At 37.1% G+C, this 26,699-nt stretch overlaps 1 protein-coding gene across 1 annotated transcript; it reads left to right on the forward strand.

Moving 5' to 3' along the window:
- Positions 1 to 8,964: 8,964 nt before the first annotated feature.
- LOC103033171 (cytolytic toxin-alpha) lies at positions 8,965 to 25,194 on the forward strand. Its single transcript, XM_049469704.1, is given in 16 exon segments — positions 8,965 to 9,059; positions 10,714 to 10,800; positions 11,652 to 11,696; positions 11,812 to 11,856; positions 12,861 to 12,944; positions 13,791 to 15,098; positions 15,101 to 15,528; positions 16,723 to 16,842; positions 17,533 to 17,621; positions 19,361 to 19,553; positions 19,646 to 19,759; positions 21,512 to 21,613; positions 22,028 to 22,116; positions 23,047 to 23,242; positions 24,397 to 24,510; positions 24,620 to 25,194. Coding segments are annotated over 15 exon segments (3,063 nt in total). The 5' UTR covers positions 8,965 to 9,059; positions 10,714 to 10,715; the 3' UTR covers positions 24,671 to 25,194.
- The last annotated feature ends 1,505 nt before the right edge of the window (positions 25,195 to 26,699 follow it).

A 26,699-nucleotide genomic window follows, 5' to 3' on the forward strand; every position in this document is an offset into this window, starting at 1 on the left:
AGTATTTATAAGTGACTGGTTTGCTCTTTTTGTACAATAAGAAAACGTTTATCTGAAAAATAAATCGTCACAGTGTTTTTTTGTTCAAAGGCTTTTATTTTGACACAATTTATAATATAAAAGCAACATATATTAATGTTTTTAAATACTATTTATACATGTTTACTAACAAATATTTACAGTATTTTTATTTCATTCAGTGTTTTTTTACAAAATAAAACCTAGTATTATGAACCACTGTTCATACTTCTATAACTAAATACTACTTTTACAACTTTTTAAATTAGTTATAATAGATTGATTTGCCAATTTTGTTCAATGCATATGTGCTTTAAAGGTGTATTGAATAACATTTTTTTGTAAAATCTAAAAAACATTTTCAAACATGTCAGTTACTCTTATATTAAATGTATATAATTTTGTTATGTATAGATTTCTTTCTACATTAAGGATTTATTGAATTACTGTAGTCTTATATGGGAAATTACATAGTTTAAACATATTGTTGATTATTACAATGACATGCCAAATATCATGGGACAGCATTATGTAAATTAGATTGTAACAACAGCAGATTATAAAGTTTTAGCTCAGAGTGTGGCTTGGTAAAACCCACACTTGTATACGTTTTGAGGAGTTATCTTGTTGTGAGTGTGGCTAAATAGGTTACTTTATTATTATTAGTTTTATTACGAACCCTCCATGACCATTAGTTTTCTTCTTAAGTAATGGTAAATGCCCCAAAAATTACAACTACTCAGGTAAAGAAGGTGAAATTATGATAAGATTATTCTAATACATTTCTGGTGCAAGATTATTCAGATTACTAATAGATATAGAATTAATATAAGAAATAAGAATTGTTTATTTGTGCCTTTCTGTCCTATTCTTATAGATTTTAGATCTTTTTTTATCTTAAGGCTTTTATTTTGGAGAACAGCCCAAAGTCAAGCCCAATTTTTTTTCCTTAGTAAACACTTTTTTTCAGTTGCCTTTAGCTAAAGTAGGTGCAAAACTACATTAAAAAGCCAGAATATTCAGAAAAACTTAGATTACTTCACGTTACTATGCTTCTGTCAGTAGAATTTATTATACATATTACTATATATATAACAGTGCATGCTAAAAATGCTTATTCAACTCAAAATTCAAAATAAAAAACTTGAAATAGTGTGAAATAAAACAAATGAAACTGTAGCTCATAAATGAACCCATTAACCTTAATTTTAACAGTGTAGAATTGTTGCCCTATCAATTCTAGTCATTTTCAGTAGTCCTAGTAATTGTTTATTTTTGCCTATATAGGTATAGTACTCCATACAGTATTCCATGCCCTACTCCTATACTTGTCGTTATTTTTGGTTTAAGGAGTGACATTCTTATTAACCAAGTCCAACCAATTGACGGTCGATTAATTAAAACCCCCTACAAACTACTGACAGCTGTGACATTTACAGAACAGTTTGCACTGGTTTACTTTACCAGACTCAAGCTTTTAAACATCTATATTTGCACTAATGTTTATAGTGGTACTGTAATTCGCTCTTTAGTCTCCCCTTCATCACTATGGCACTATTGTCTTGTGTCTCTTGTTTCATGTATGTCTATATCTGTGACCTTGTTGTATTGTACATTTAGGGTTTTTTAATTATTCTTTTATATTTATAATTTTATGTTGCTGTACTTCTTGTAACTTTTGGAAGGAGAGTAACATAATTTCAATTCTCTATATGTCCCATATATAAGCAGTTTTGACTATAAAAACTAGTTGACTTGATTTGATTTGTTTAAAAACTGGAGAGCTGCCAAATCCTTGGCCCAAACGCCAGAAATCGCTTAGCTTTTTAGCGAACGCTAACTGCCTCAGTCTTTCTTCCTTTCTTTCGTTCTTTTTTTCTTTCTCTTTCATTCGTTTTATCCCAATTCTTGCTTCTGCTTTTTTGTTTGGGCTCCGTTTCAAAGCGGCAGCGTCGGCCTGGGCTCGCTCGCGCCTGTTTAGCATCTATAAGCGTGTCTTGGCTTCTTGACCCGGCGACGTGTGTGTTTGCCCATTGGGGCTGAAATTTATGTGAGAAACAGCAATCTGGGGCTGGGCTAGAAAAGGGGGAAAAGAGAAAGAAAGCCATATAAAACCAGGCGGTTTTGGTCCAGTTTCCCCAAAGCCCCCCCACCACCCCTCGTTCCCGTGGCGTTAACGGCGTAGCGGAGGCCGCTAGGCGCCCCGCTGCTCGCCATACTGAAACAAGGGCTCGGAGCAGTCCGGCCCATATGCTTCTCCTCTTTTGACATTTCCTCGCACTTTCAGAGCGGTTGATGGATGGTGTTCACGGCCCTCCCTCTCCCCCACTCCCAGACAAAAGCCACAGTGCCTCTCCCTCTCTCATTCTCTGTCTAGGTCTCTCTCTCTCTTTCTTTCTCTCTCTTTCCCTCTTTAGTCGAGGGCATCTGTACTCATGAATGTCCGCTCTTTTGACTCAATTACAATGAAACTCTCTCTTTTTTGAGGCCGTTCTCCCTTTCTTCCCCTTCTTTGAGGCGACGTTAAATGATATGTCGGACTTTTGTGAGAGGACTTTTATTTTGCCGCTGGAAGAATGGCCGCTTATCTCGGCTGTTTTTCATGTTAAGCAGGCGAGGGCACCGGTAAAGGCTTCAGACGGCGGACGGTGCTAAAAGAGCCTTTTGTTGATTGGCTTTTTTACACCCCTTTCCTTCAACAAAAACACGATGATGGGAGAAAGAGCATCTGAGCAGAGAAAGAGAGAAAAGAAGAACAAAAAAAGCCATTTAGCCAATGAGGCTGTTTAACCCGCGGTTTAACCCCCGGCTAAAAGAGCCCAGTTAAAAGACAATTGATGACATAATCAAAGGCAGCACGATTTGAAAGGATAATGTTAACGATATATTAAAATAAAAATAAAATAAAAAAACATTATTCTGGTCATTGGGGTCAATATCACTATAACCTGCCTACACGGCAAAATTAGCAAACTCAAAGTAACTCCCTAGATAGTAAAATGTCTTTTGTCTTTTTGTTTAGTACACCATTTGGTCACACAAACTGCTCCTTAAATGGCATCAAATTTTCATGGTCTATTCTAAAACAACAGGCCTTAATTGGTGCCTCGTCCAACAAATCATTTTTTAAATAAAATATATGATTTCCATTGTAATGGACACAGGGTCTAATAGGTTTAAGATAAGATGAATCTGTATTGATCCAGATTTTTACAGAAACTGTTACCACATAAAAGTAGAAATAATAACAATGCATATACTATACACTGGTAGAAATTATTTTTTTTCTATTATTTCAACTTCTTTGTTCAAAGACTCCAAAGTCAAAAGGTCAAGATCAACCAATTTCAGTGCTATTCCAATAGAACAATGCTCATCCACATACTGCTGCCATCCCATGAGCTTGCCTTCAAACACTTGGAGATACAATGTCATGTCCAGCTACATCACCAGACCTTTCATCCCTGATAGATTATACATTTATGGGATGCTATTGGATGTGCAGTCATGCAGACTGAACTGTAAGGCCTAGAGACACAAAAGGCCCAATTTAAGTGCACAGGTCAATTGTGCATTGCGCAGATGGATTTAGGGCATGTCAGTGTGTCTAAGACAGGATTGGGTGGCTGACTGTTGACTGTTGTCAGGGTTTTAATCAGTCAGTGGCGCACCTGTATTTCCAAAGAGCAAGATAGAAACAAGGCAGAAATTTACCTGCATATACCTAACTTCCAGACCACCACACACATCAGTGTAGATTTATTTTTTATTTAACCTCTGGCAGTATTGAAAATAGACTGTTGTCGGGGAGTAAGATAGCAAAGAGCATCACAATGCGTCTTGCACAGTGTGTAACATAGGGCCCAAAGCTGATAAGTTTCACTCAAAATAACTTCCTAGATAGTAACATTTTGCTGTCCAATAATGAAAGTATCTCCTTTTTTTATCGATTTTTAGTTTTATTACATAATTTGGACACACACACTGCGCCTCATACTGCATCAAACATTTTTGATGCATGGAATCATAAATGCATTTCATGCATTAGAAGCTACTTTTCCACCTGATCAAGCTTTTAAGTCTTAAAAAGACTAAGACTCGACTTGCACAGGGTGTACGATAGGGCCCACAGCTGATAAGTTGCAAGTTTCATTCAAAGTAATTTTAAGGACCCAGTAATTTGCCATCAGAATCAGAATGGCAGCAGGTCATCTTCAGTGATGAGTCCTGCCTTTTATCTTGGGGAAGAAGACCATTGAATTTGTGTGTGGAGTCATCGTGGTATGGGAGGATACTGGGAAATAAAGTTACTGTTATTAAACCTTCACTTGATGTTAGAAAGGTTTTCTCAAGTCATACTGTAGAGGAATAAAGAGTTAACTGAGTGTAAAGACATGTAGGGTTTACTGTAAGTGATGTAATTTCTTACTAAAGTGCACGCCCACTTCGCCCGACAGCGTTCTGGCAGGACTCACAGCAGTAGCTCAACACACACCTCAGATAATGTAGAACAGGATTTAACACGCTTAGCGTTTTCTCTGCAGAGAAGAAGAAAATGCAGGTTAAGTGTGCATGTGCTTTAAACCCATGATTAGCTTGAAATAAGTTAGTTTCAAATCAGTTAAGTCTGTTTTGTGGAAAATATAATATGTTAAATATTTCCAAATGTTCCTGAACTACTTTGATTTAGGTGAACATTTGATTTTCCCAAAACCGTCAGTGTTCCTTATAATCTGGTGAGCATTATGAATTAATTCTACCAGTCAGGTTGCAAGTTTGTAACCGCACATAACCCTGGCTGGCACTGCTGGAGCAGCATTAGCATTAGCTGCTAACCACGCTAAGGTTTCACCCTTCAGAGGCAAGTATTTTCGGACTGTAGTCTGCTGCTAACCCCGGCTAGCACTGCTGGAGCAGCATTAGCATTAGCCGCTAACCACACTAAGCGCTAGCTCTTTCACCCTTCAGAGGTGAGTTCATTGGAAGGTAGCCTAGCATTTATTGTGTTAAAACAAGTTACGTGGGATGAACCGCTAGCTGAGGGTTCTGCAGTGTAGCGCTGTTGGGAAGCATTAGCCGCTAACCACAGCTAGCCTTAGTGGAAATCTGGAAAAGAGAGAAATCTGTGTAGATTAACATCCAGTGCTCTTTTGACTTTAAAAGAAAATGTTTTTTCCCTAAGAATTACAGTTTAGTTTACTTAGCTTAGCTTCGCTTAACTTGGTTACCCACCACCACCATCACCCAGCGGCAAGAATTAGAAGGAAAATATGGTTACACCCTTGTTCCTTACTAGTGTTGCATAATGTATCTTATGTATGAAAATACAGTATATTAAAATCGGATCTTTGGTTGAATAAACTGGAGTAATACCTGAATTTAGTCTGTTGCCATATAATCTTTTCTATATTGATACAATACGATACTCTGAATTTGATACTGATCACAAAATGATAGTTTTTTTTTTATACTGTTTTTCTATATTGTAATCAAAACCTTTCTGACACTCACCCTCAGTGTGTAGTCATTTCCCCCGGCTACCATAGGTTACGTTCACATTACAAGCCACGTTTTTTAAATCTGTTTTTTTGCTCAGATCAGATTTGGCTATCCTGACCGATTCACATTCAAAAATGTAAGTGATCTGTATCTGTGTGTAGTGTGAACGAATCTGTTCCTGAAACGTCTCACATGCTGCACATTGATACCTGTACAAACGTCTCCTTCTTCACCAACAACACAAAAACTCTTTGAGAGACGAGTCGTAGCTTTATAAAGGGAAATGGATGAGTTAGCAGCTCATATGTGGAGCATCACTGGAGTGGAGAGTAAACAGCTGCTCAGAAGTTCATGCTCAGGTCGAGGAGGTGAAAAAAGGCCAGGCGGTTTGCTTTTGCTGTTTTTGCAGCTATAGATGCACAGCTGCACCAAGAGATGTGTTGTGGATACGAGAGAGAAGCACGAAGCGCTAATGCTAATGTGTAAAAGCAGAAAGATACATTTATGTTGCATCTCCATAGATTGGATACGTATCTGATGTAGGACCACATATGAAAGTGACTCCAAAATGCTCCAAAATTCATTTGTCTGTACACACATAAACATATATACATGTACACAAACACAATATAACAGGCTTTAATGTCAATTACATGTATATTAACAATGGTTACCACCTTTTCTTAAGTAAATCAGTGGTTAGGTTTAGCTTTGCTGTTATTTTCTTTCCATTGATTTACATTGAGGGGTAAAGGTTTATACCAACATATAGTAATAATTTTTTTTTTGCTACCAAAACCACAATTCTGAAAATATATAATACTTATTTGCTTAACAGCTCGCTTAGGAGTACTCCCAGGACAGAATATTTAAATATTTCCTCTCTGATTCCTTCCCAGAACGTTTTCATCTTTGGACAATCCCAAAAAATATGTGTATGGTCTCCAATTTGTCCACATAGGAGAAGTAAGATTAGTGTTATTATAAAAAAACACCAGTTTAGGCTTAATCTATGGAATTAAATGGAATTAGCAAGTGACCCAATAAACTTCATACATTTTTATGTCTCTCTCTTTTAAAGGTCTAGAAGAGCCTGGGGGACATTCCACACCAGGCAGATAGAAACAGGAGCTCTAATTTAAATTATTGACTCTGATCATAACCATGAAAGGGGGTGGCATTTCCCAAAATACTGATTTGCAAATTCTACAGCATATGTTGTAACAAGCCCAATATATTACAAGTCAGTTATATTACAAGGCAGGTTGTAATAGCTCAACAAGTTTATTTTCGCATTGAATACCTCTCTTTAAAAAAAGAGGATGACATTTTGTCTTATCCTTGTTTAACCCAAAGCATGAACAGTGCATCGTCTCTTAAAAGTGAAGAAACCACAAGTCTAGTGCCTCTGCTGGTCGGTTGCAGTTTGTAGGATATGTAGCTCTGCCCATTTAAGTATGTTCCATTGAAAAAAATTGCCTCATCTCTTTTTATTGCCTTTATTCTTTTCCCATATAAGTCAGTTTTTAAGCCTTATTCTGCTATATTATCATAAGAAGGCGGGGCTACATTTAGGAATAACGTGAGTGACAGTATTACATGGAGATTGACTGTATTACATGGAGTAGCTGAGTTTTAGTCAAGCTGTCAGTTAACTAGTCAGCGAGTTAATCAATACTACTAGTATTGATTACATGATGTTTATTCAGCTGTTTGTCACATTAATAAACACTCTTATCAAAGTTCTCAGTAATCGTAGTAATCGTACATGGTTTTGTTTAGAGCTCATCACAAGTCTGGGTCGAGTCCATTAACGGTCCCCTTTTTTCCACATCCATGCCTTTGTGCAAGATACAGGAGTATGCGGTGCAGGACCACCAGGTTCTGTAACAGTTTTTTTCCCCAAGCTATTAGACTGTTAAACTCCTAAAACCTTGGTCAATTTAAGGAAACTCTGACTGAGTACTAGTTATTTACTTTTTCACACTCTACATATTCCTAACTTCATAAGGTGTGTATATTTTTGAAGATGTACATTGTGTATCTATGTGATATATCTATACTTAATATTCATGCTGCTAAATTTTCATAGATTTTTGTATTTGTACTTACATGCTATATTTATTTATTTTTCTATGTATTTTTGCGAGTCAATGCAACGAAATTCCATTCTGCGTACAGGAGACAATAAATGAAGTCTAAGTCTAAGTTGTGTAATTTGTGCAGCATATGGTTTAGCATTGTCTTCTTGAAAAAAAAGGCACGGATGTTCCTTAAAAAACAGAATCTGGAATAGAATTACAAGGGGAAGGGTTGAAATCCACTGCCCACAGCTCATCTGTTTTGAGCTCTCACAATACACAATACCATGACACAGATGTGATATGCAATTGACTGGTGCACAGTAGCTCCCTAAAATAGGACTATATTACTTTTTACCTCATTAATGTACATTTACAGGTTTTTTTTACATCTAAATCCTTGTGTTTTTTTTTCTTTAAACATTCTTACCAAAAAACTTGCCTTACCTTGCCCTGCCTCAAATTGTGATGGGCAGTGCTGCACCACTGGCCACCAGCAGGGGAGCTGGGCAACAGAGGAGAAAAAGAAGTGGCATTGGGTCCCGAAACTCCAAGTCCCAGAATCCCCAGTGGTGATCAGTGGCAACCAGCGACACCTGTGCAGCACTCTATATAAAGCCCAGTCAAACCACTCATTCTCGTTGCACCTTTAAAGAGGGGTGACCGGTAACAGAGGGTGTAAGAAAATAAAATAAAAGAAAGAAAGAAAGACAGAAGAAAATAAAAGAAAATAAAAGAAAGAAAGAAGAAAAGAAAAGAAAAGAAAAGAAAAGAAAGTCGCACAAAAAAGATATAAGAGATCTCAAAAGAAAGTAAAAGTAGAGTGTGAGCTGTGCTCAGGCCGTTTTGAGTTTGATTGTGTTTTGGTTTGAGTTATTTGAAGCTAAAAAGCTGTGTTTCAGTTGTACATGCCATTTTGTGGCATTTCCTTTGTTCTGTTTCCCGCCTTTTTTTGTGCACCTCTTCAGAGTTTTGTTTTCCACCTATTTTCCAGTTTCCTCTGTGGAAAACCAAACCAAGTTCCACAAGCACACCCTTTTGACACAAACAATATTAAAACATATTTATAAATATCAGAAACAATTGAGTAATCAAATAATTATAAATATGCCTAAGCAAACATATATGACTGAAGATATAAATTATTAAATACATCCCAAAACAAACAACCATTTTGCTCTGCACTTGGATCCAACACCACCCTATCCCGTAACACAAATGGGTGTTAACTGCGCCACATTCCAACCTCTAACACTGGGGGCTGATGTGCAGATGAGCAGATGACAACTGCATGCTTTTTTTTCCAGTAAAGGGTATTATTATGGGATGTTTGTATGTTTGCATATATCAGAGCATGCTCAGACTGATCCAGAACAGAAGATAGGAGAACAGCTGGCAACCGCAGAGCTTGTTCTTTGGTTTACCTGCCTGCCTGATTTTAATCACAAACTTACTGAGAAGGTGAGATCAATATATAGCTATTACTAATATACTAATATATACTATATACTAACATTATACTAATACTAAAGCTAATAAAACTACTACTGCTGCTGTTATTACTACTACTACTCAGAGGTGGAAAAGGTACAGAAAAATTGTAATTAAGTAAAAGTACCTTTACTTAGCTAAAATTCTACTCAAATAAAAGTAAAAGTAACCATCTAAAAATCTACTCGAGTAAAAGTAAAAAAGTACTCAATTTTAAATGTACTTGGAGTAAAAGTTACATAGTTACTTTTAATTATTTTATGTAAAAAGGTAAGAACATATCATAAATCAATCGTATTTAATGAACTATTATTCCACATAATAATTTGGACCATTCAGGCAGTATTTGTTCAGACCACCCCATAAAACATTTTCAAAAACAAGTGGCATAGGTTTCTATGATCCATTTTTTTTCTTTACTATTAAAAAGTGTTTGACTTGTCATTGCTATGCTTTTAACTGCTATTTCCATGTTTTTTTTTTAACATTTAAGCAGATTGTTTAGTGATAAAAACACTCCACCACATGCTTTCTTCGGTTTGATGTGGAAGTTTTGAAGGCTGACAGCTCTGTCCGATGGGGCACATTTTGCATTGCATGAGGACGTTATTGCCTCGTTATTGTAATTCAGACAATTGTTTTTTGTTCCAGCATTTTATTTTTTACTCAATAATTGGGAGTTTTCCAATGTAGCAAAGTAAATTACTTGTGTCAAAATGTACTTGAGTAAAAGTAAAATTACCTATTTTAAAAACTTAAAATGACTTAAACTTAAAACTTTAAAAATTACAAATTACTCATAAAGTATACTCAATTACAGTAACTTGAGTTAATGTAATTCATTACTTTCCACCTCTGCTACTACTAATACTATAAACTATTAGTATTCTAATACTACTATTAGTACTAGTACACTTTGCTAATACTACTGGTATTACTGCTACTATAATTACTTCTACTACTACTACTACTACTACTAACAGTAGAACTATTATTACAATAAATACAATTACTACTACTATTAGAAACTATTTTTCCATCTGCTAATTTATACTGCTATATTTTTTTCTTATTATTACTGTTAATGTTATTAGTACAGCTCTTATTACTACTACTCCTGTTAGTACTAAAATGACTACTTCTATTATTAATGGTAACACTATATTGCTGCTGCTACCGCTATTCCTAATAATGCATTGCAATAAATGCAAATTATTAGTGTTATTACTAATAGTAATACCATTGCTGCTTTTATTTTAAATATTATTATTACTACTAAGTTCTACTATACTACTACTTCTGCTACTATTATTACTATTAGTACTACTACTATTACTACTGTTACTACTATTAGTAACACTGCCACTAATACTGCTATTATGATTACTACTAAAATTATATCTTGAATGTTCATTACTAATTACTAGCAGTAATGCAATTAATGCTTTACCTTTTAGTACTATCACTGCTACTACTATTAGTACTACAACATAGTATCTAGTAAGTCAAAAATGATGTGTTGCAACTATTCTGTATTTCCTTCAGAAAATGCACTTTTCTAGTTTATTGATGCCGTTCTTATGATTTTGATTAATATTCTCAAAGCCTATTTTTATGTTTGCAGTCATGGAGTTCCAAACATCTAGAATGCCATTCCTGGGAAGGAGGGAACCTCTTACCTCCGTGTACAGTTACAGTTCCTACGTTCCAGGTAAAATTCTACATCACTTAAAGTATTGCTTAAAGCTGCAGTCCATAAGATTAGTAGTACTCATAGACTGTGTATAGCTGAACAGAGCATCGTCTCTCAAAAGTGAAGCCACCACAGGTCGGGCGCCCCCTGCTGTTCGGTTGCAGAAAGCTGTGTAACTCCACCCATCCCCATAGGTTTCAATGGCAAAACAGCAGACAACTTTCAATCACATTTTTTCCAATATACTGTAATTCTACCTCCATTATTTAAATGCAGCAGCTAGTGTAACATCTGCTTATATTGTTACGTTTTTATATCCCCACAGAATTAATTTTTTAAAACGTTATTCAGCTCTATTCAAAAAGGTGTGGTTATTGTAAAAGGGCTGGAATACACCTAGCCGGGGTGGGACCAATGACTGTATGGGCGGGACCATAGACTGTGTGAGCTCTGTGGAGGCAGCCCTCAGGGGCAGGGGTTATTTAAATGAGTAGGCGGTCTCTCCACAGTATTCCTCCCTCCTCTGGTCTCTACTGCGCTCTACAGACTCGGGTTTCAGAATCGCCAACATGGAGGAAGATTTTGGCTTCATTTTCATTGAATGAATGGGAACGGCGACACGGCGTCCATCTTTTTTTACAGTCTCTGGTAGTACTGCTCAAAATCATGTACAGTTTTTTACATTAACCTGCATTTAAAGGTCTCTTGTACTGGCTTTACGCAATTACACATTCTCACCAGATTTTCACATAATTTACAAAATATCACTTTAACTATAAGTAAATGCGAAGGTAAGCACAATGGGTAGTAAATTCTTTTTTTTTTTTACTATTTCTGATGCATATTTTTATCTGTTTTTGAAATGTCAGCCCAAAGACGAACTCTACCTGAGATCGAGTTGTTCAGCTCCCGCAGTAAGTCCTGACTTTCAAATGAAATTCCATATTATTTTTCATATTATTTAATATGGAGAACTGTAGGTAAGGAAGCTCTATTAAAAAATCCCTTTGCCAATTTTTACCTTTGCAGGCATCGAGCCATCACTGATTGAAAGGATGAGCTTCCGTGGTCAAGGTAATTTTCTGTGTTGTCTATATTACTATAGGTAATATAGGTATTGCGTAAAATAGAAAGTAGGTAAGTAAACATGTGCAAAATGTTTTTTTACTTCTACTTTTTACATTTTCAAATTTTTCTACTCCTTACATTAAAAAAAAAACTCATTTCATTTCAGCTCGTTTTATTCCAGCTTCTCATCGTTCAATAAAACACCTATCCAGATAAATCTAACATATACCACACCCGACACCATATTGCATATTGCAGAGACTCAAGAGAACTCCAGACAAACTCCAGTCCAACTAAGCTTCTTTAATATATTTATTATATATTCTACCAAAATATATTCCTGAGTCTTTGCCCCAAGTGAAGGAGTTCGAGTTTCTCAGGCTTGTTCACAAGTGAGGGAACCATGGCGCGTGAGATTGGCCAGAGAATCGAAATATAAGCTTTCGAATTTACCAGTTGATCTTTGTTCCTACACTTGGGTTAGGACCAAACGAATGAGATATACAAGAATCAGAAGGATGGATGGGGTTTTAGTTAGACATGAGGTGAGAATCTCAGTCATCCGTAAGGGACTAGGAGTAGAAAGGTTGCTCCTTTGTGGTTTGAGCATCTGATAAGGATGCCACCTCACTAAGGAGGTGTTCCTCCGGCCACATTCAGGTGGGAGAAGATTACGGGTTATATCAAGAACTAGGTGGAGTGATTATATCACCATTTTGGTCTAGGGACGTCTTGGGATTCCCCAATGGAAAGGGAAGTTTGATACCTCTGCGACTGAATCTCAGATAAGTGGTTGACAATAGATGGATGGATGGATGGTATTGATAGAGAATGAGAAAAGGAAGTGTCTATTATCAAACCCTGTTGAACACCACAAGTCAAACAGTAGTGAAGTAGAAAAAATCACAAATTTCCTCTAAAACAATTCATTGTTCTGTGTTTAGGATAAGAAGGAAATGAACTCAAGACCCGGCCCACTCTTCTAAATGACTGCATTTTTACCTTTGCAGATTCAACAATTACAATTGCAGCTCTAGGAAGGCCCCTCCATCTGGGCAGGTTGTACGACTGCCGCAACGATTCCTTCATTACAGGTAATATTCATTGAAGGTGTGGAAACATCTTAAAGATTATTGAGAGAAATGGAAGCCTTTAGAGCTAAATTTCAAGTGCCATAGTAAAGGGTCTGAATACTGAATGTCCATTTGAAAACGTATTGGTTATTGAGTTGAGTATAGTTGAGTTGCTGGTGGAGAATTTAAAAGGGTGTGAAGACTTTCCAAATGCATTGTAGTTGTACAGGAGTTCGACAATGAAACTGAAATACCTGTCATTTTAGTGTGGGAGGTTTCATGGCTAAATTGGAGCAGCCTGGTGATCAATCTTCATTAATTGCACATTATTGCACCAGTAAGAGCAGAGTGTGAAGGTTCAGTTAGCAGGGTAAGAGCACAGTTCTCTCAAAATATTGCAATGCACACAACATTATGGGTGACATACGAGAGTTCAAAAGAGGACAAATTGTTGGTGCACGTCTTGCTGGAGCATCTGTGAGCAAGACAGCAAGACTTTGTGATGCATCAAGAGCCACGGTATCCAGGGTAATGTCAGCATACCACCAAGAAGGACCAACCACATCCAACAGGATTAACTGTGGACGCTGTAAGAGGAAGCTGTCTGAAAGGGATGTTCGGGTGCTAATCCGGATTGTATCCAAAAAACATAAAACCACGGCTGATCAAATCACGGCAGAATTCAATGTGCACCTCAACTCTCCTGTTTCCACCAGCACTGTCCGTCGCCACAGTAAGTTATTGTGCTCTAAAACCAGGTGTTTTAGTTTCACTGTCCAACCCCTGTAGTTGAAGTCTGTACAGTAGTACATGTGTAGTCATGAAATTATATATGAAAAATCAATTCTAGTTGGTCACTTGTTTCAGGTGTTACTCTCTGGGACGAAGAGGAATTGAATAAAGATCTGCGACCAATGGAAAAGCCAAATACAGAGGTGCATTACTCCAATTCGGACTCAATCCAGAAAAAGGCCAGACTCCTGAATGTGAGCGCTTCCCTTAAAGCCAGCTTTCTGGGGGGCTTGGTGGAGGTTGGGGGCTCAGCCAAATACTTAAATGACCAGAAGTCCTCAACAAACCAGTCGAGGATTACCATGCAGTACATCCAGACAACGAGACGCGAAGAACTAACCATGAAGCACCTCAGCAAAATCACCTACCCTCAGGTGTTCGAGGACAAGAACGCCACTCATGTCGTTACGGGTGTGGACTACAGAGCTCAGGCTTTTATGGTGTTTGATAAAATGACCTCAGAAGAGGAAGACGTAAAATCGGTCGATGGAGCTGTTGAGGCAATGGTTAGGAAGATGTTTCCTGTTGACGGCAAAGCGTCTGTAAACCTGAGCACTGAGGAGAAGAGCCTGGCTGAAAATATCAACTGCACTTTCTACGGCGACTTTGAGCTTGAGGAGAACCCCACCACGTTCGCGGAAGCCGTGCAGTTGTACAAGAAGCTGCCATCTTTCTTGAAGCAGGATAAAAGCAAAGCCGTGCCGTTGAAGGTTACTCTGTATCCCCTTGCCTCTTTGGACAGCAGAGCAGCTAAACTGGAGAGGAGTGTCCAAGAAAGCCTGCTAAACAAAGTTGAAAGTGCATTGGATGAGCTGACAACTGTGGACATGAGATGCCAAGATTTGCTTAAAAACAAAACAGTCAATGATTTTCCAGATGTCAAAGAAAGGCTGCAGACCTTCCTGGAATTGTATAGTGACTATAAGTCGCTGTTCAAGAAAGAACTGCGAAGGCTCCTCCCTGCTATCCGGAGTGGGGAGGAAAACGAGCAGGAGTTGGTAAACATTCTGAAAATCCATCAGGCATCTCCTTTTAGACCTAAAATCCTAAAACAGTGGTTGGAGAGCTTCCAGATTGAAGTAGATCGGCTGCACGACTACATCGGTGAACTGAGCAGCATTACATCTACAGTTACTTCTTCGGAGAGGTTCACCAGCATTCTCAGTAAGAGCACAGTGGATACGGTCATATGCTTCTCCTTCACGTCTTTGAAGGACGAAGACCCAATCCTGGCATCCCTTCCGACCATATTCGACGACTTTGAGAAGCTTCCTTCGCAACCAAAAACTCCAACTGACCAAATTGATGGATTGCGCTGGTTCAACAACCCAGAAATTATTAGGAGCATGAACAAGAACGTCTTGCTCTTTAAAAACTTCTGCGAAGCAACCAGAACAAGCCCAACACCATGTTCGTCATCGCCACAATCCCAGACCCCTCCAACCCAGGCACCTCCATACGCCGCTATGAAAAATGCGAAATGGTGGATGGCAGCTTCCAGCCTGTGTCCAAGCCTCCTCTGCCCACGGTGGAGATCTTGGACAAGAGCGTGGTCCTCAAGCTTCAGAAGCCCCCAACTGGAGTGCCAGTGAAGTTCAGAGTAGAATACAAAGCAAGCCATTCAGATTCTGAAGCCTGGGAGTTCAAAGACACTCCTGATGCACAAGAAAGCTTCACACTAACCGATCTGGAGATGGCGCACCAGTACTGGGTTCGGTACAGAGCAGTCAGCGATGTGGGGATGAGTGAAGCCAGCGACGCTGTACCCTTCTCTCTCAAGGGGACGGTCAATGTTTCAGTGGGACACAAATGGGTGAGTGCATATTCTCTCCTTTTTATAGACATTTAAAGGTACAGTGTGTAATTTTATTGTTTCTATACAACCATATACATTCCCATAAAAAACATAAAATATAAAAACTGTGTGGACAATTTACCTACACCTTTTCTTCATTGGAGACAGTATGAACCCCAAATGTTTTTGATATATAGTTATATTATTACACTGACAGGAACTTATACACACATACACACACAGGAACACATATCTATAGGAGGTGACAAAACTAGTTGTCAGGACTAGACAGAAGTCAGACACATGCAGATTTAAAAAAAGGAGAGAGGCTTTTATTACAAGACTAGGATAAATGCCAAACCAAAGTACATACCAAAGAATGCAAGCTCGGACAACTTAGCATATAATGGCTGGGCAAAAATTCAAGTAAAAAATAGAGTAGCAATTGTCATACACAGAAAATCTAACAAGAGCGACAGGAAAGCTAGTAATGCTAAGTGGCTAGTCAAAACTAGCCACTTGAACTGAAGAAAGGAGAGGGTATACATAGACAGAGTAGCAGGTGAAAACAATCAATAATCAGGCAACTGAGACGAGTGAGTGTCATGTGATGATGATCAGGAGTGTCAGTGGCATTCTGAGAAATGGAGTCCGGATCAGCTTGAAAGACAGAGGGAAGCGTGACTCTAGTAATGTGACAACTGACTGAGCTCCAGTGTTTCCTGCTTTTATATAAAAACAAACACACAGAAACACACATATATACATATATTCCTTATACACTTTTCTTTACACACACTTGCTTGTATTAAGGACTATGTGGTGCTTTATAGCCTGTACTTCTTTCTGTTTATTTATGGATGTCTGCAGCCAAATGCCAATGTTAATACTACATTGACCTTGGAATCTGTTAAGATACGAATGTGCCAAAGTCAGAGCTCACCTGCTTCTTAGAGAGAATGGCAAGTGACACAATGATTGGTTTATTTCACGGTACGTCCAAAACTCACCCATGATTAATTCAGAGAATTACAAAGTGATCGATACCAAAGACATCGATACGACCTAAATCAAGCTGCAGATCGCTAAAATAGAGCCCTAAATGTTAAACTGAACTGTCCTAAATTTGGTATCATCAAAGGTTTCAAACAAATTCAAGCATTTTTATTTTGAGACATTGACCACATTGTCATCCAACTGTGCTCCACACAGGACTGGAAAACATCTTCCCTCTTTAACGATGTGAGGACAAAAATCATGACCAGCTTGGGAATCTCACGGTGGAATCTGTCCACCATTGACTCAGAGGTGACAAATCGACTCAGCAACGTTGTGAGTAACCAATAAAATGAGGTTCAATAGAAGTATCTTAAGTAAGACTTTATTAAAGGAGAACATGATGAAAAGTACTTACAGTACCTTTGATAAATAGCACACCTCCGTTCTACCACAGTGTTCCTAGATCCAGAAAGTTTCTGAAGCTACTTTGAGCTGGATAACGGTGTAAAAAGTGATTTATCAGGGTAAATTATGCTCCGTGTCACCCAGTCTGAAGGGTGTTCGGACAAACTGTTAAAATTTCTGGATCTCAGAACGCTGTGAGAGAACGGAGGTGTGCTATTCATCAAAGGTAAGAACTTTTTATCATGTTTTACTACAACAAAAGTCCATTTTACACTGGAGTTCTCCTTAATTTTTTCCAGTTCCAATGATCATATAGGACACATTTTAGTTCTATAATAATTACAGACTGTAGTTCTATATCTAATTCTCTGTTTTTACTTTATTATTATTATCCTCCTTTTACCCTGTTCTTCAATGGTCAATTTGGGTGGTGGGTTATTCAGTGGTTACTATCATTGAAATGGTAGTGGTATGTTGGTACGAGTGCAGCAGTGCTGCCTGAGTTCTTAAACCCCTCAGTTTCACTGCTGAGCTAAGCATAATCCACCAATAGCATCCTGTGAGCAGCATTGCAGGCTAAAACTGAGACTGGTATTTGTCTTGTCATTTTTATTATAGAGACTTCCCTACGCTGACACAATCCCCGGAGGGCTGAGACCTGGAATGGCTATATATTACCAAGGGGTTGTTGATCCAAAAGCCACTGAGTATGTAGTCCTGACACTGACAACACAATACAATACATCAAGAACATATACTTCCCACACCATAATCCCCCCTACACCAAACTTTATGGCTGAGTTGCTGTCGTTCCCAGTTACCCACTTACACTGTGTTATAATATCACTGACAGTTGGCTGTGGAATATTTAGTAGTGAGCAGTGAGGAAATTTCACGACTGGACTTGTTGTTGCAAAGGTGCTGCTTCCTATAGTATCACGTTACCACAGTGCTGGAGCTCACTGTCTCATTGACTGTGTATAGCTGAACAGAGCATCAAGAGTCACTCAAAAGTGAAGCCACCACAGGTCGGGCGCCCCCTGCTGTTCGGTTGCAGAAAGCTGTGTAACTCCACCCATCCCCATAGGTTTCAATGGCAAAACAGACAACTTTCAATCACGTTTTTTTTTTCTAATATACTGTAATTCTACCTCCTTTATTTAAATGCAGCAGCTAGTGTAACCTCTGCTTATATTGTTAAGTTTGTATATCCCCACAGAATTCGTTTTTTAAAACGTTATTAAGCTCTATTCAAAAAGGTGTGGTTATTGTAAAAGGGCTGGGTTACACCTAGAGCCGGGGTGGGACCAATGACTGTATGGGTGGGACCATAGACTGTGTGAGCTCTGTGGAGGCAGCCCTCAGGGGCAGGGGGTATTTAAATGAGTAGGCTGTCTCTCCACAGTCTTTCTCCCTCCTCTGGTCTCTACTACACAGACTCGGGTTTCAGGATCGCCAACATGGAGGACGATTTTTCATTGAAAGAATGGGAACGGCGACACGGCGTCCATCTTTTTTTTACAGTCTCTGATTTGTCTATTGTTCTGACTAATAAGCAGATCAGAACACATTTAATGACCAATTTATGCAGAAATCAAGATAATCCCAAAGGGTTCACATACTTTTTCTTCCAACTCTCTTGAATCTATAAATCACTCTCTGGGCATTTGCCATCTTATATCTCTTCACTGATCTCACTTAATAATAATGCAGATCACCTGTCAGGTACCAAGAGTTTTTAGTGAACTGGGACAATCTGCTTTTAGCTACAGAACAGAGCAGCACCAGCGAGCTGGAATTCACTACAGGAAATGTTGAAGCTCAGCTCGCTGGGATCACTGAATCATTTTAAACTTTTAGTTTCTAATCACCATCAGAAAGCCTGTGACTGTTTTAAGTGACTTTTTTATTAGTTTATCTTTTTTTTCTCATATTATTTATATATTTTTTATTTTTTTATTTATTTTGTTTATTTATTTTGTTTATTCATTATAACTTTTATTTTTTATTTCATTTTAATGTTTTGTATTTTCATTCTTGTTCTTAGTTCTATTACTCATTTAATCACTTATCATTTTTAATATTTGACTTTACTTCTACTATTATCTATTTACTTATTTACTTATTTTATATTTTATACATTTTTTATTTTTATGTCAAATTTGTTTTTTTTTTATGGTATTTTAGTATTTTCTGTTTTACATATGTATTTTTATTAAATGTTAATTTAAAATGCGTACTTTTATTTATTTTTTATTTTTTATTATTATTATTTTTTTTTTTTCTTAATTATCATTGAATGTGTTCAATCCCTTTGATGTAATAAAGGCTCGGCAACATTGTAAATGAGGGTCACCCTCAATGTTTCTTCCCGAGTGAAAATAAAGGTTGATTGATTGATTGATTGATTGAACTCTACCTACTCATTGGAATTTCTCCCACACAGGTTTGTCATAGATCTCCAGAGCGGGAATGACATTGCCCTTCACTTTAAACTTGACATTAGAAACATGTCAGCGATCTGCGACTGCTGCAGGAATGAACGCTGGGAGGGTGCTTCTTACGTCAACAAAGCCTTTCCTCTGTGCCCTGGATCAGCCTTCGATATGTTCATGGTCATTAAAAAAGAAGGATATGAGGTATGTTAAAGATGCAAAAATGTCCTAAAACCAAGAAAACACTTGAATAGAAACTGAAAGTTTTCGGTAATAACTTTTTATCTTTTTTTTAGGTGTATATAAACGGTGAGAAGTTTTGCAATTTCGATCACCGAATTCCAGTTGAGAAAGTAAAAACCTTCAACATCCGTGGAATAGTCTTAATCAACACCATGGGCTATGTAAATGTAAGTCAGTCTTCTTACTTTTACGTTTTTTCAGCCAAATAGCAGAAATAATGTGAATAAATATTGAGGTTTATTGCAGGGGTGACCAAACTTTTTTTGTTGAGGAGAAATATATTTGAAGTCACGGGCCACAGACTCTGTAATAAAACAAATAATAAAATATACCACTTTAAATGATACATTTTCCTGATTACTTTCATTTACACATCATTTTACTTTACTTACTATCTTTATCTTTGACAGTGTTGTGTAAACTAAGATTTTTCAAATTGATGTTTCATATCATGATGTCTCTTAATATAAAACTCCTTAATTACGGCAACTTTTAGACTCTTTGGGCTGTTTTTCTGCGCTAAAACTGCGCACTCTCTCCGCTTTTAGACTCTTTGGCCCGTTTTTCTGCGCTAAAACTGCGCACTCTCTCCGCTTTTAGACTCTTTTGCCTGTTTTTCTGCGCTAGAAATGCGCACTCTCTCCGCTTTTAGACTCTTTTGCCCGTTTTTCTGCGCTTGAAATGCGCACTCTCTCCGCTTTTAGACTCTTTGGCCCGTTTTTCTGCGCTAAAACTGTGCACTCTCTCCGCTTTTAGACTCTTTTGCCTGTTTTTCTGCGCTAGAAATGCGCACTCTCTCCGCTTTTAGACTCTTTTGCCCGTTTTTCTGCGCTAAAACTGTGCACTCTCTCCGCTTTTAGACTCTTTTGCCTGTTTTTCTGCGCTAGAAATGCGCACTCTCTCCGCTTTTAGACTCTTTTGCCCGTTTTTCTGCGCTAAAACTGTGCACTCTCTCCGCTTTTAGACTCTTTTGCCCGTTTTTCTGCGCTAAAACTGTGCACTCTCTCCGCTTTTAGACTCTTTTGCCCGTTTTTCTGCGCTAAAACTGCGCACCCTCTCCGCTTTTAGACTCTTTGGCCCGTTTTTCTGCGCTTGAAATGCGCACTCTCTCCGCTTTTAGACTCTTTGGCCCGTTTCTGACACCTAGCGTTCAAACTTTGAATCTCACATTATAAAAACCTGCTTAACAGCGGGCCAACTTTCATTCTATTTCTAAAATATCTTGCGGGCCGCTCCAAAAAAGGAAATCCTGCTCTCTTCATCAGATTTCTTATTTTTTATCATATTTTAAGGTTTTACTTCCATCTAAAATAATTTGAGTATGCCGTTTACACGGCTACTTGAATAATCAGACAACTATCGTATTCTCTTTATATTCAGTGTCTGCATCACTGCGCAAGACTTTGGGTTCCCATAACAGTATTCTGAATGAAGCTTATACAAAAACAAATATGTATTAAACAGCTCTGGAATAAAATAAGAGACCACGTAAAAAATCAGAGTTTCTTTTATTTTACCAAATTAAAAAAAACTCTGGAATATAATCAAGAGGAAGATGGATGATCACAAGCCATCAAACTAAACTGAACTGCTTGAATTTTTGCACCAGGAGTGAATAGCATAAAGCATAAAGGTATCCAAAAGCAATGTGTAAGACAGGTGGAGGAGAACATGTCAAGATTTATTTCTGAAATCTTAAAACTTTATGAATATGAACTTGTTTTTTTTTTTTTTTTTGCATTATTTGAGGTCTGAAAGTTCTGCATCTTTTTTGTTATTTCAGCCATTTCTCATTTTGTGCACATAAATGCTTTAAATGACAATATTTTTGAATTGTGGAATGTGGGAGAAATGTTGTCTGTAGTTTATAGAATAAAACAACAATGTTCATTTTATATATATTTCTCTTTTCTGCCCAGAACTGGAGCACATCAACCTTTGGTAAAGAACAAAGCCGAGAAAACTCACGTGGGAGGAATTCCGATGTCCAGTTTGGAGAGGCATACCCGGTCTGCAACCCTGTGAGTAACACGGCTCTGTGGACGTTATAAAGCTTCTGGAAACTACCCGGATCTCCAGCCCTGTGGTTTGAAGAATACAGTCATATGAAAAAGTTTGGGCACCCCTATTAATCTTAATCATTTTTAGTTCTAAATATTTGGGTGTTTGCAACAGCCCTTTCAGTTTGATATATCTAATAACTGATGGACACAGTAATATTTCAGGATTGAAATGAGGTTTATTGTACTAACAGAAAATGTGCAATATGCATTTAACTGTGCATCGGTCAACAATACATTTTACTCATCATTTTTTCAGTGTTTCTACAATCAAATAAAGGTCAAATGAATTTGCATTTTCCATAGTATCCTAACTTCTCATGTGGTGATGCAGTTCACTCACACCTAAACATGCAATTCTTATCTTCACCACAGAGCAAAACCTACACAGGACCAATAGCTGGAGGCCTGAGAGCTGGACAGGCTTTGTTCTTCCAGGGTGTCGTTCCAACAGATGCCAAAAAGTAAGCCATCGTGTAACAGTGACTGAGTTGTTCAACATCACTAATGCTAAATTAGCAACACTAGCGACATGGTTGTTCAACATCGCTATTGCTGAATTAGAAACGGTAGAGACAGGGTTTTTCAACATCACTAATGCTAAATTAGAAGCTCTAGCGACAGGGTTGTTCAACATGGCTAATACTACATCAGCAATGCCAGCAATAGGGTCGGCCAACGTTGCTAATTTTCGGTTAACAGTACCAGTGACTGAGTTGTTCAACATCACTAATGCTAAGTTAGAAATGCTAGCGACAGGGTTTTTCAACATCACTTATGCTAAATTAGAAACGCTAGAGACAGGGTTTTTCAACATCACTAATGCTAAATTAGAAATGCTAGCGACAGGGTTTTTCAACATCACTAATGCTAAATTAGAAATGCTAGCGACAGGGTTGTTCAACATGGCTAATACTACATCAGCAATGCCAGCAATAGGGTCGGCCAACGTTGCTAATTTTCGGTTAACAGTACCAGTGACTGAGTTGTTCAACATCACTAATGCTAAGTTAGAAACGCTAGAGACAGGGTTTTTCAACATCACTAATGCTAAATTAGAAACGCTAGCGACAGGGTTGTTCAACATTGCTAATACTACATCAGCAATGCCAGTTGCTAATGCCATGTTAGCAATGCCTGTAACAGGGTTGTTCAACATTGCTAACGTCATGCAGCGGCCGGGTCGTGCAATGTTTCTAATGTCACATTAGCAAACGGGTTGCCAAACGTTGCTAATTCCACATTGTGAATGGTTATTCTTTCAATGCTCATAATGTTATGGCTGATATCTCATATATATGGTCTATATCCAACAAAATAAGTATCGTAAAAATAAATTGTATTTTTCCCAAATTTCAGCATTTCAAGTAATACGTTTTGTGTGGTTCTTTCAGCTTTGCGATAAATCTGATGTTAGAGAACAGGGAAGACATCGCATTCCACTTCAACCCTCGCATTGAGACCTCCAGTGTGGTCTGCGACAGTTGCCAAGGTGGTTGGTGGACAAGAAAAGTCGAGTTTTATAAGTCTCCATTTGTCAAAGGAAGCGCCTTCGACATCTTCATGGTTGTTAAACCAGATAACTTCAAGGTACAGAGTTTAAAAGAGTAAAAATAGTAGATTGCAGCGTATAGGAAATGCTCCTTTACACTCAGTGTCTTTGCATGTGGTTTGGCATTGTATTCTTGAAAAACGTGTTGCTTACAACAGTCTTCTGCATGGTTATTTTTTATCTAATTAGCTTTTCAGTATAACACAGGGGAGCTGCGTCTCTGGTTGAAGGCGCTAAATTAAAAAACATCCACACAAACTAGGGGTGTCCCGATTTCGATATTTCATCGAAATCGATCACAATTATGTCACTGTCTCGAGCCTCGAAGACAAAAGGCGGATCGACGCACGCTACGCAAATGGCGCAGCACACTGTAGCCGCATTGTGACAGCTCAAAGAGCAGGCCGTTCTCCAGAGAATGTGGACATTCTCATCTCCTTAAAGAAAAACTTAAAAATATATAAAAATAACAGTTGTTTTGTCTAGCCTCAAATATGTTAATAGTTTTGGTACCTTAAGGAGCATCTTTCTCTCAGATAAAGTTAATAATATATCTTTGCTATAGAAAAAAACTTATTTTCCTTAGAGTTCAGTTTGTTTAGGCTCTAATTGTTCTATTATTTTGTACATGACTGTTCCTGTATTTTTAATTATTTATTTATTTTATGTTGCACATTGCTGTTTTAATAGTGCACACTGCTGCTACCAAAAAATGTCACTAGATGGCATTACATATATATCTTAATTCAATTATTTAAATTTGACCATTAGTGCCTAATGTGGTGTATTACAGATCACTTGTATCACTTTGCATCACTTATATCAAGCCCACCTTTTGAAATAAGTCTCTCTGCTGTAAAAAAAAAGAAAAAGAAAAAAGAAAATCAAGAATCGAATCGAATCGTGACCCTAAGATCGGAAATAAAATCGAATCGAGGAATTAGAGAATCGTGACACCCCTAACACACCTCTTTTTTTTGTACTGTGCTCTTCTTACCATGTTGTCGGTAGCTTCAGATTAGTCCAGTACCTTTATCCTCTTTTTCCTCTTTTTATCCTCTTCTGCCCAGGCTAGTGAATTGGGACACAGCCGGGAAAAAACGCCCTTAAAAGGAGATAGGGAGCCCAAGAACGGGCAGAAAACAAGAACTAAAGTTTGTAGGATACAAATCTTTTGCTCTCGCCTCTTTAGGTCATTGTGAACGGACACTTTTTCTGTGAGTTCCAGCGCCGAGATCCTTTGGAGAAAGTGAAAGACCTGAACATCAATGGAGACGTCTTCATGAACCACTTCGGCATCTGTGAAGTAAGATGTTTTAAAGCGTTACTTCACAGAACAGCTTTGGGTAGAGTAACACAGTAATTTTAGCATTGATTAAAATATATATATATTATTTTCTTTTTCTTTCTCTCAGGTGGACCAGATTAAAATAAGTGTCACCTTGCCTGCCCACAAAGGAAACTGATCGCCACGACTACCCAAGATGTCTTATTTTTTATAAGTACTCAAGTATCATTGTGTTTATAACAGGTTTTGAGTACTCAATATAGAGAAAAAAGTTTTGTGACACCAGTTTATTCATTGTGTCTTCCTATTTAAAAGATTTGATCATGCTTTTGTTGGATTAACTGTCTCTATACTGTTCATAGAACACTTTCTACTAGATTATTAAACATTGGTGTAAGGATTTGATTGCATTCAGTAGCAACAAGAAAGATGTTGGATGATCCCTAATGTATTCATGTATACAGTTTCTCCTCCAGAGTCCTATTCTATTGGAAGCATCTATTCACAGGGGCTAAACAAGCTGTTTAAGTGTGTACATTAGAAGGGGTGTCCACAAATAAAAGTGGTTATATATAGTAGGATTTGTTTTTTTTTCACTTTCATTTCACTGAACTTTCACTTAAGTGGAGAAGCTCTTTATCGCAAATAATATGATATAAATGATTTACTGGAAAATGCTAATAAAACAATATATTCCTTAAATTTCTCTTTAAATCTTTGAGATTTATTTGACTACAGACAGTTTGAATCCTAGATATGTCATGTTTTATCTGCTCAATAACTTCAATTAATTCATTAATATACATCCATTATTGCATTTCAGACCTGCAATATAGTATATATCATATAATAATATAGTATTATATAACCTAACACTTAAAACAGAGGAAAACATTTAGTAAAACAATATACAATATATTCGAGAATATATAGATAATTTATTTTTTAAATATGAAAATTCATTGAAAATATATAGATCTTTTTTTATCTGAAAATATGTATAGATATTTTTTTAATTTGAAATTTCATTGATTAGATATTTTTTAAATATATGATCTGATCTGATTTGTTATTTGAAAACGATAAATCTGACTTTTTATCAGCAAATTTAAGGATTTTTTTTTAAGCTGAAAATATATATATATAAAAAATCAGAAAATGCATAGATTTTTTTGTAATCTGAAAGTTAGTTTGAAATAAATTATTTTTAATAGCAGACTGCTTCACCTCACAAGTTTAGAACACAAAAAATGTCAAAATTCAATACTATGAATTACGCTTATAAATATTTGAGGTTGTTTAAAAGTCAAATTTAATTCAAATACATAAAATGCATATTTAAATACTTATTTTAAATAAATAAACATTATGTACATAAAATCTTGTGAACATACTGACTCACCATTTATTATAATAAAATGGCAAAAAAAATGTTAGATGGACAGAAATAAAGGAGCTTAATAATAAATTGTATAAAAACAAGACTTTTTGTTTATTTTTAGAAAATGAAAATCTGCATTGTTTATTTGGAGCAAATATAGAAATGGTACAGAAATTGCCTATTTTTATAATTATTTATTTTTCTATAATTTATTTAATTTGTTATAATAATTTATGGATCGTTTTAAAGCTTTATTTCTAGAAGATTCTGGTGTGATTTGGAACAGTCTGGCTTAGTGAACTGTGTGTGGGTCCATCTCAAATGGCTTAGTGCTCACTATGTAGGGCACTAGGTGAATCACTGAACTGTATTATGTGATCTTTTGTGCCTAAATAATATATAAATTATTATTATACTCTTTGTGCTGTATATAGTGTTGATATCTGTGCACACACATATAATTATTAGTTTCTAATGTTTTTCCTTTATTAGACACATTAAGTACAATGGTTGCAGAAGCCCTAAATTAATTGACTTCGTAGCTAGGGAGCTAGTGAGCCGTTTGAGACGCACCCTAATTTCTAGTAAGCGAGTCACTTTAGCGGCTCTTTTTCCCGGTCAGCAGTAACTCAGTTCAGTTCACTGATAAGAGTCGACTCCTTCAGCTCACTGGTGACTCATCACACAGCCAGAAGCTTTCCACACAAATAGACAAGTTTTGTGATAAGTGTGATATTACCTTTGCTTAAAAAAAAGAAAAGAAAAGAATACTATATTCAGTCTAGCTAATTGATAAAATCTGAATTGTCTACAAGGATGAAAAAAA

Source organism: Astyanax mexicanus, chromosome 21, assembly GCF_023375975.1.
Source record: "Astyanax mexicanus isolate ESR-SI-001 chromosome 21, AstMex3_surface, whole genome shotgun sequence".
Classification (NCBI taxonomy): Eukaryota; Metazoa; Chordata; class Actinopteri; order Characiformes; family Acestrorhamphidae; genus Astyanax; species Astyanax mexicanus.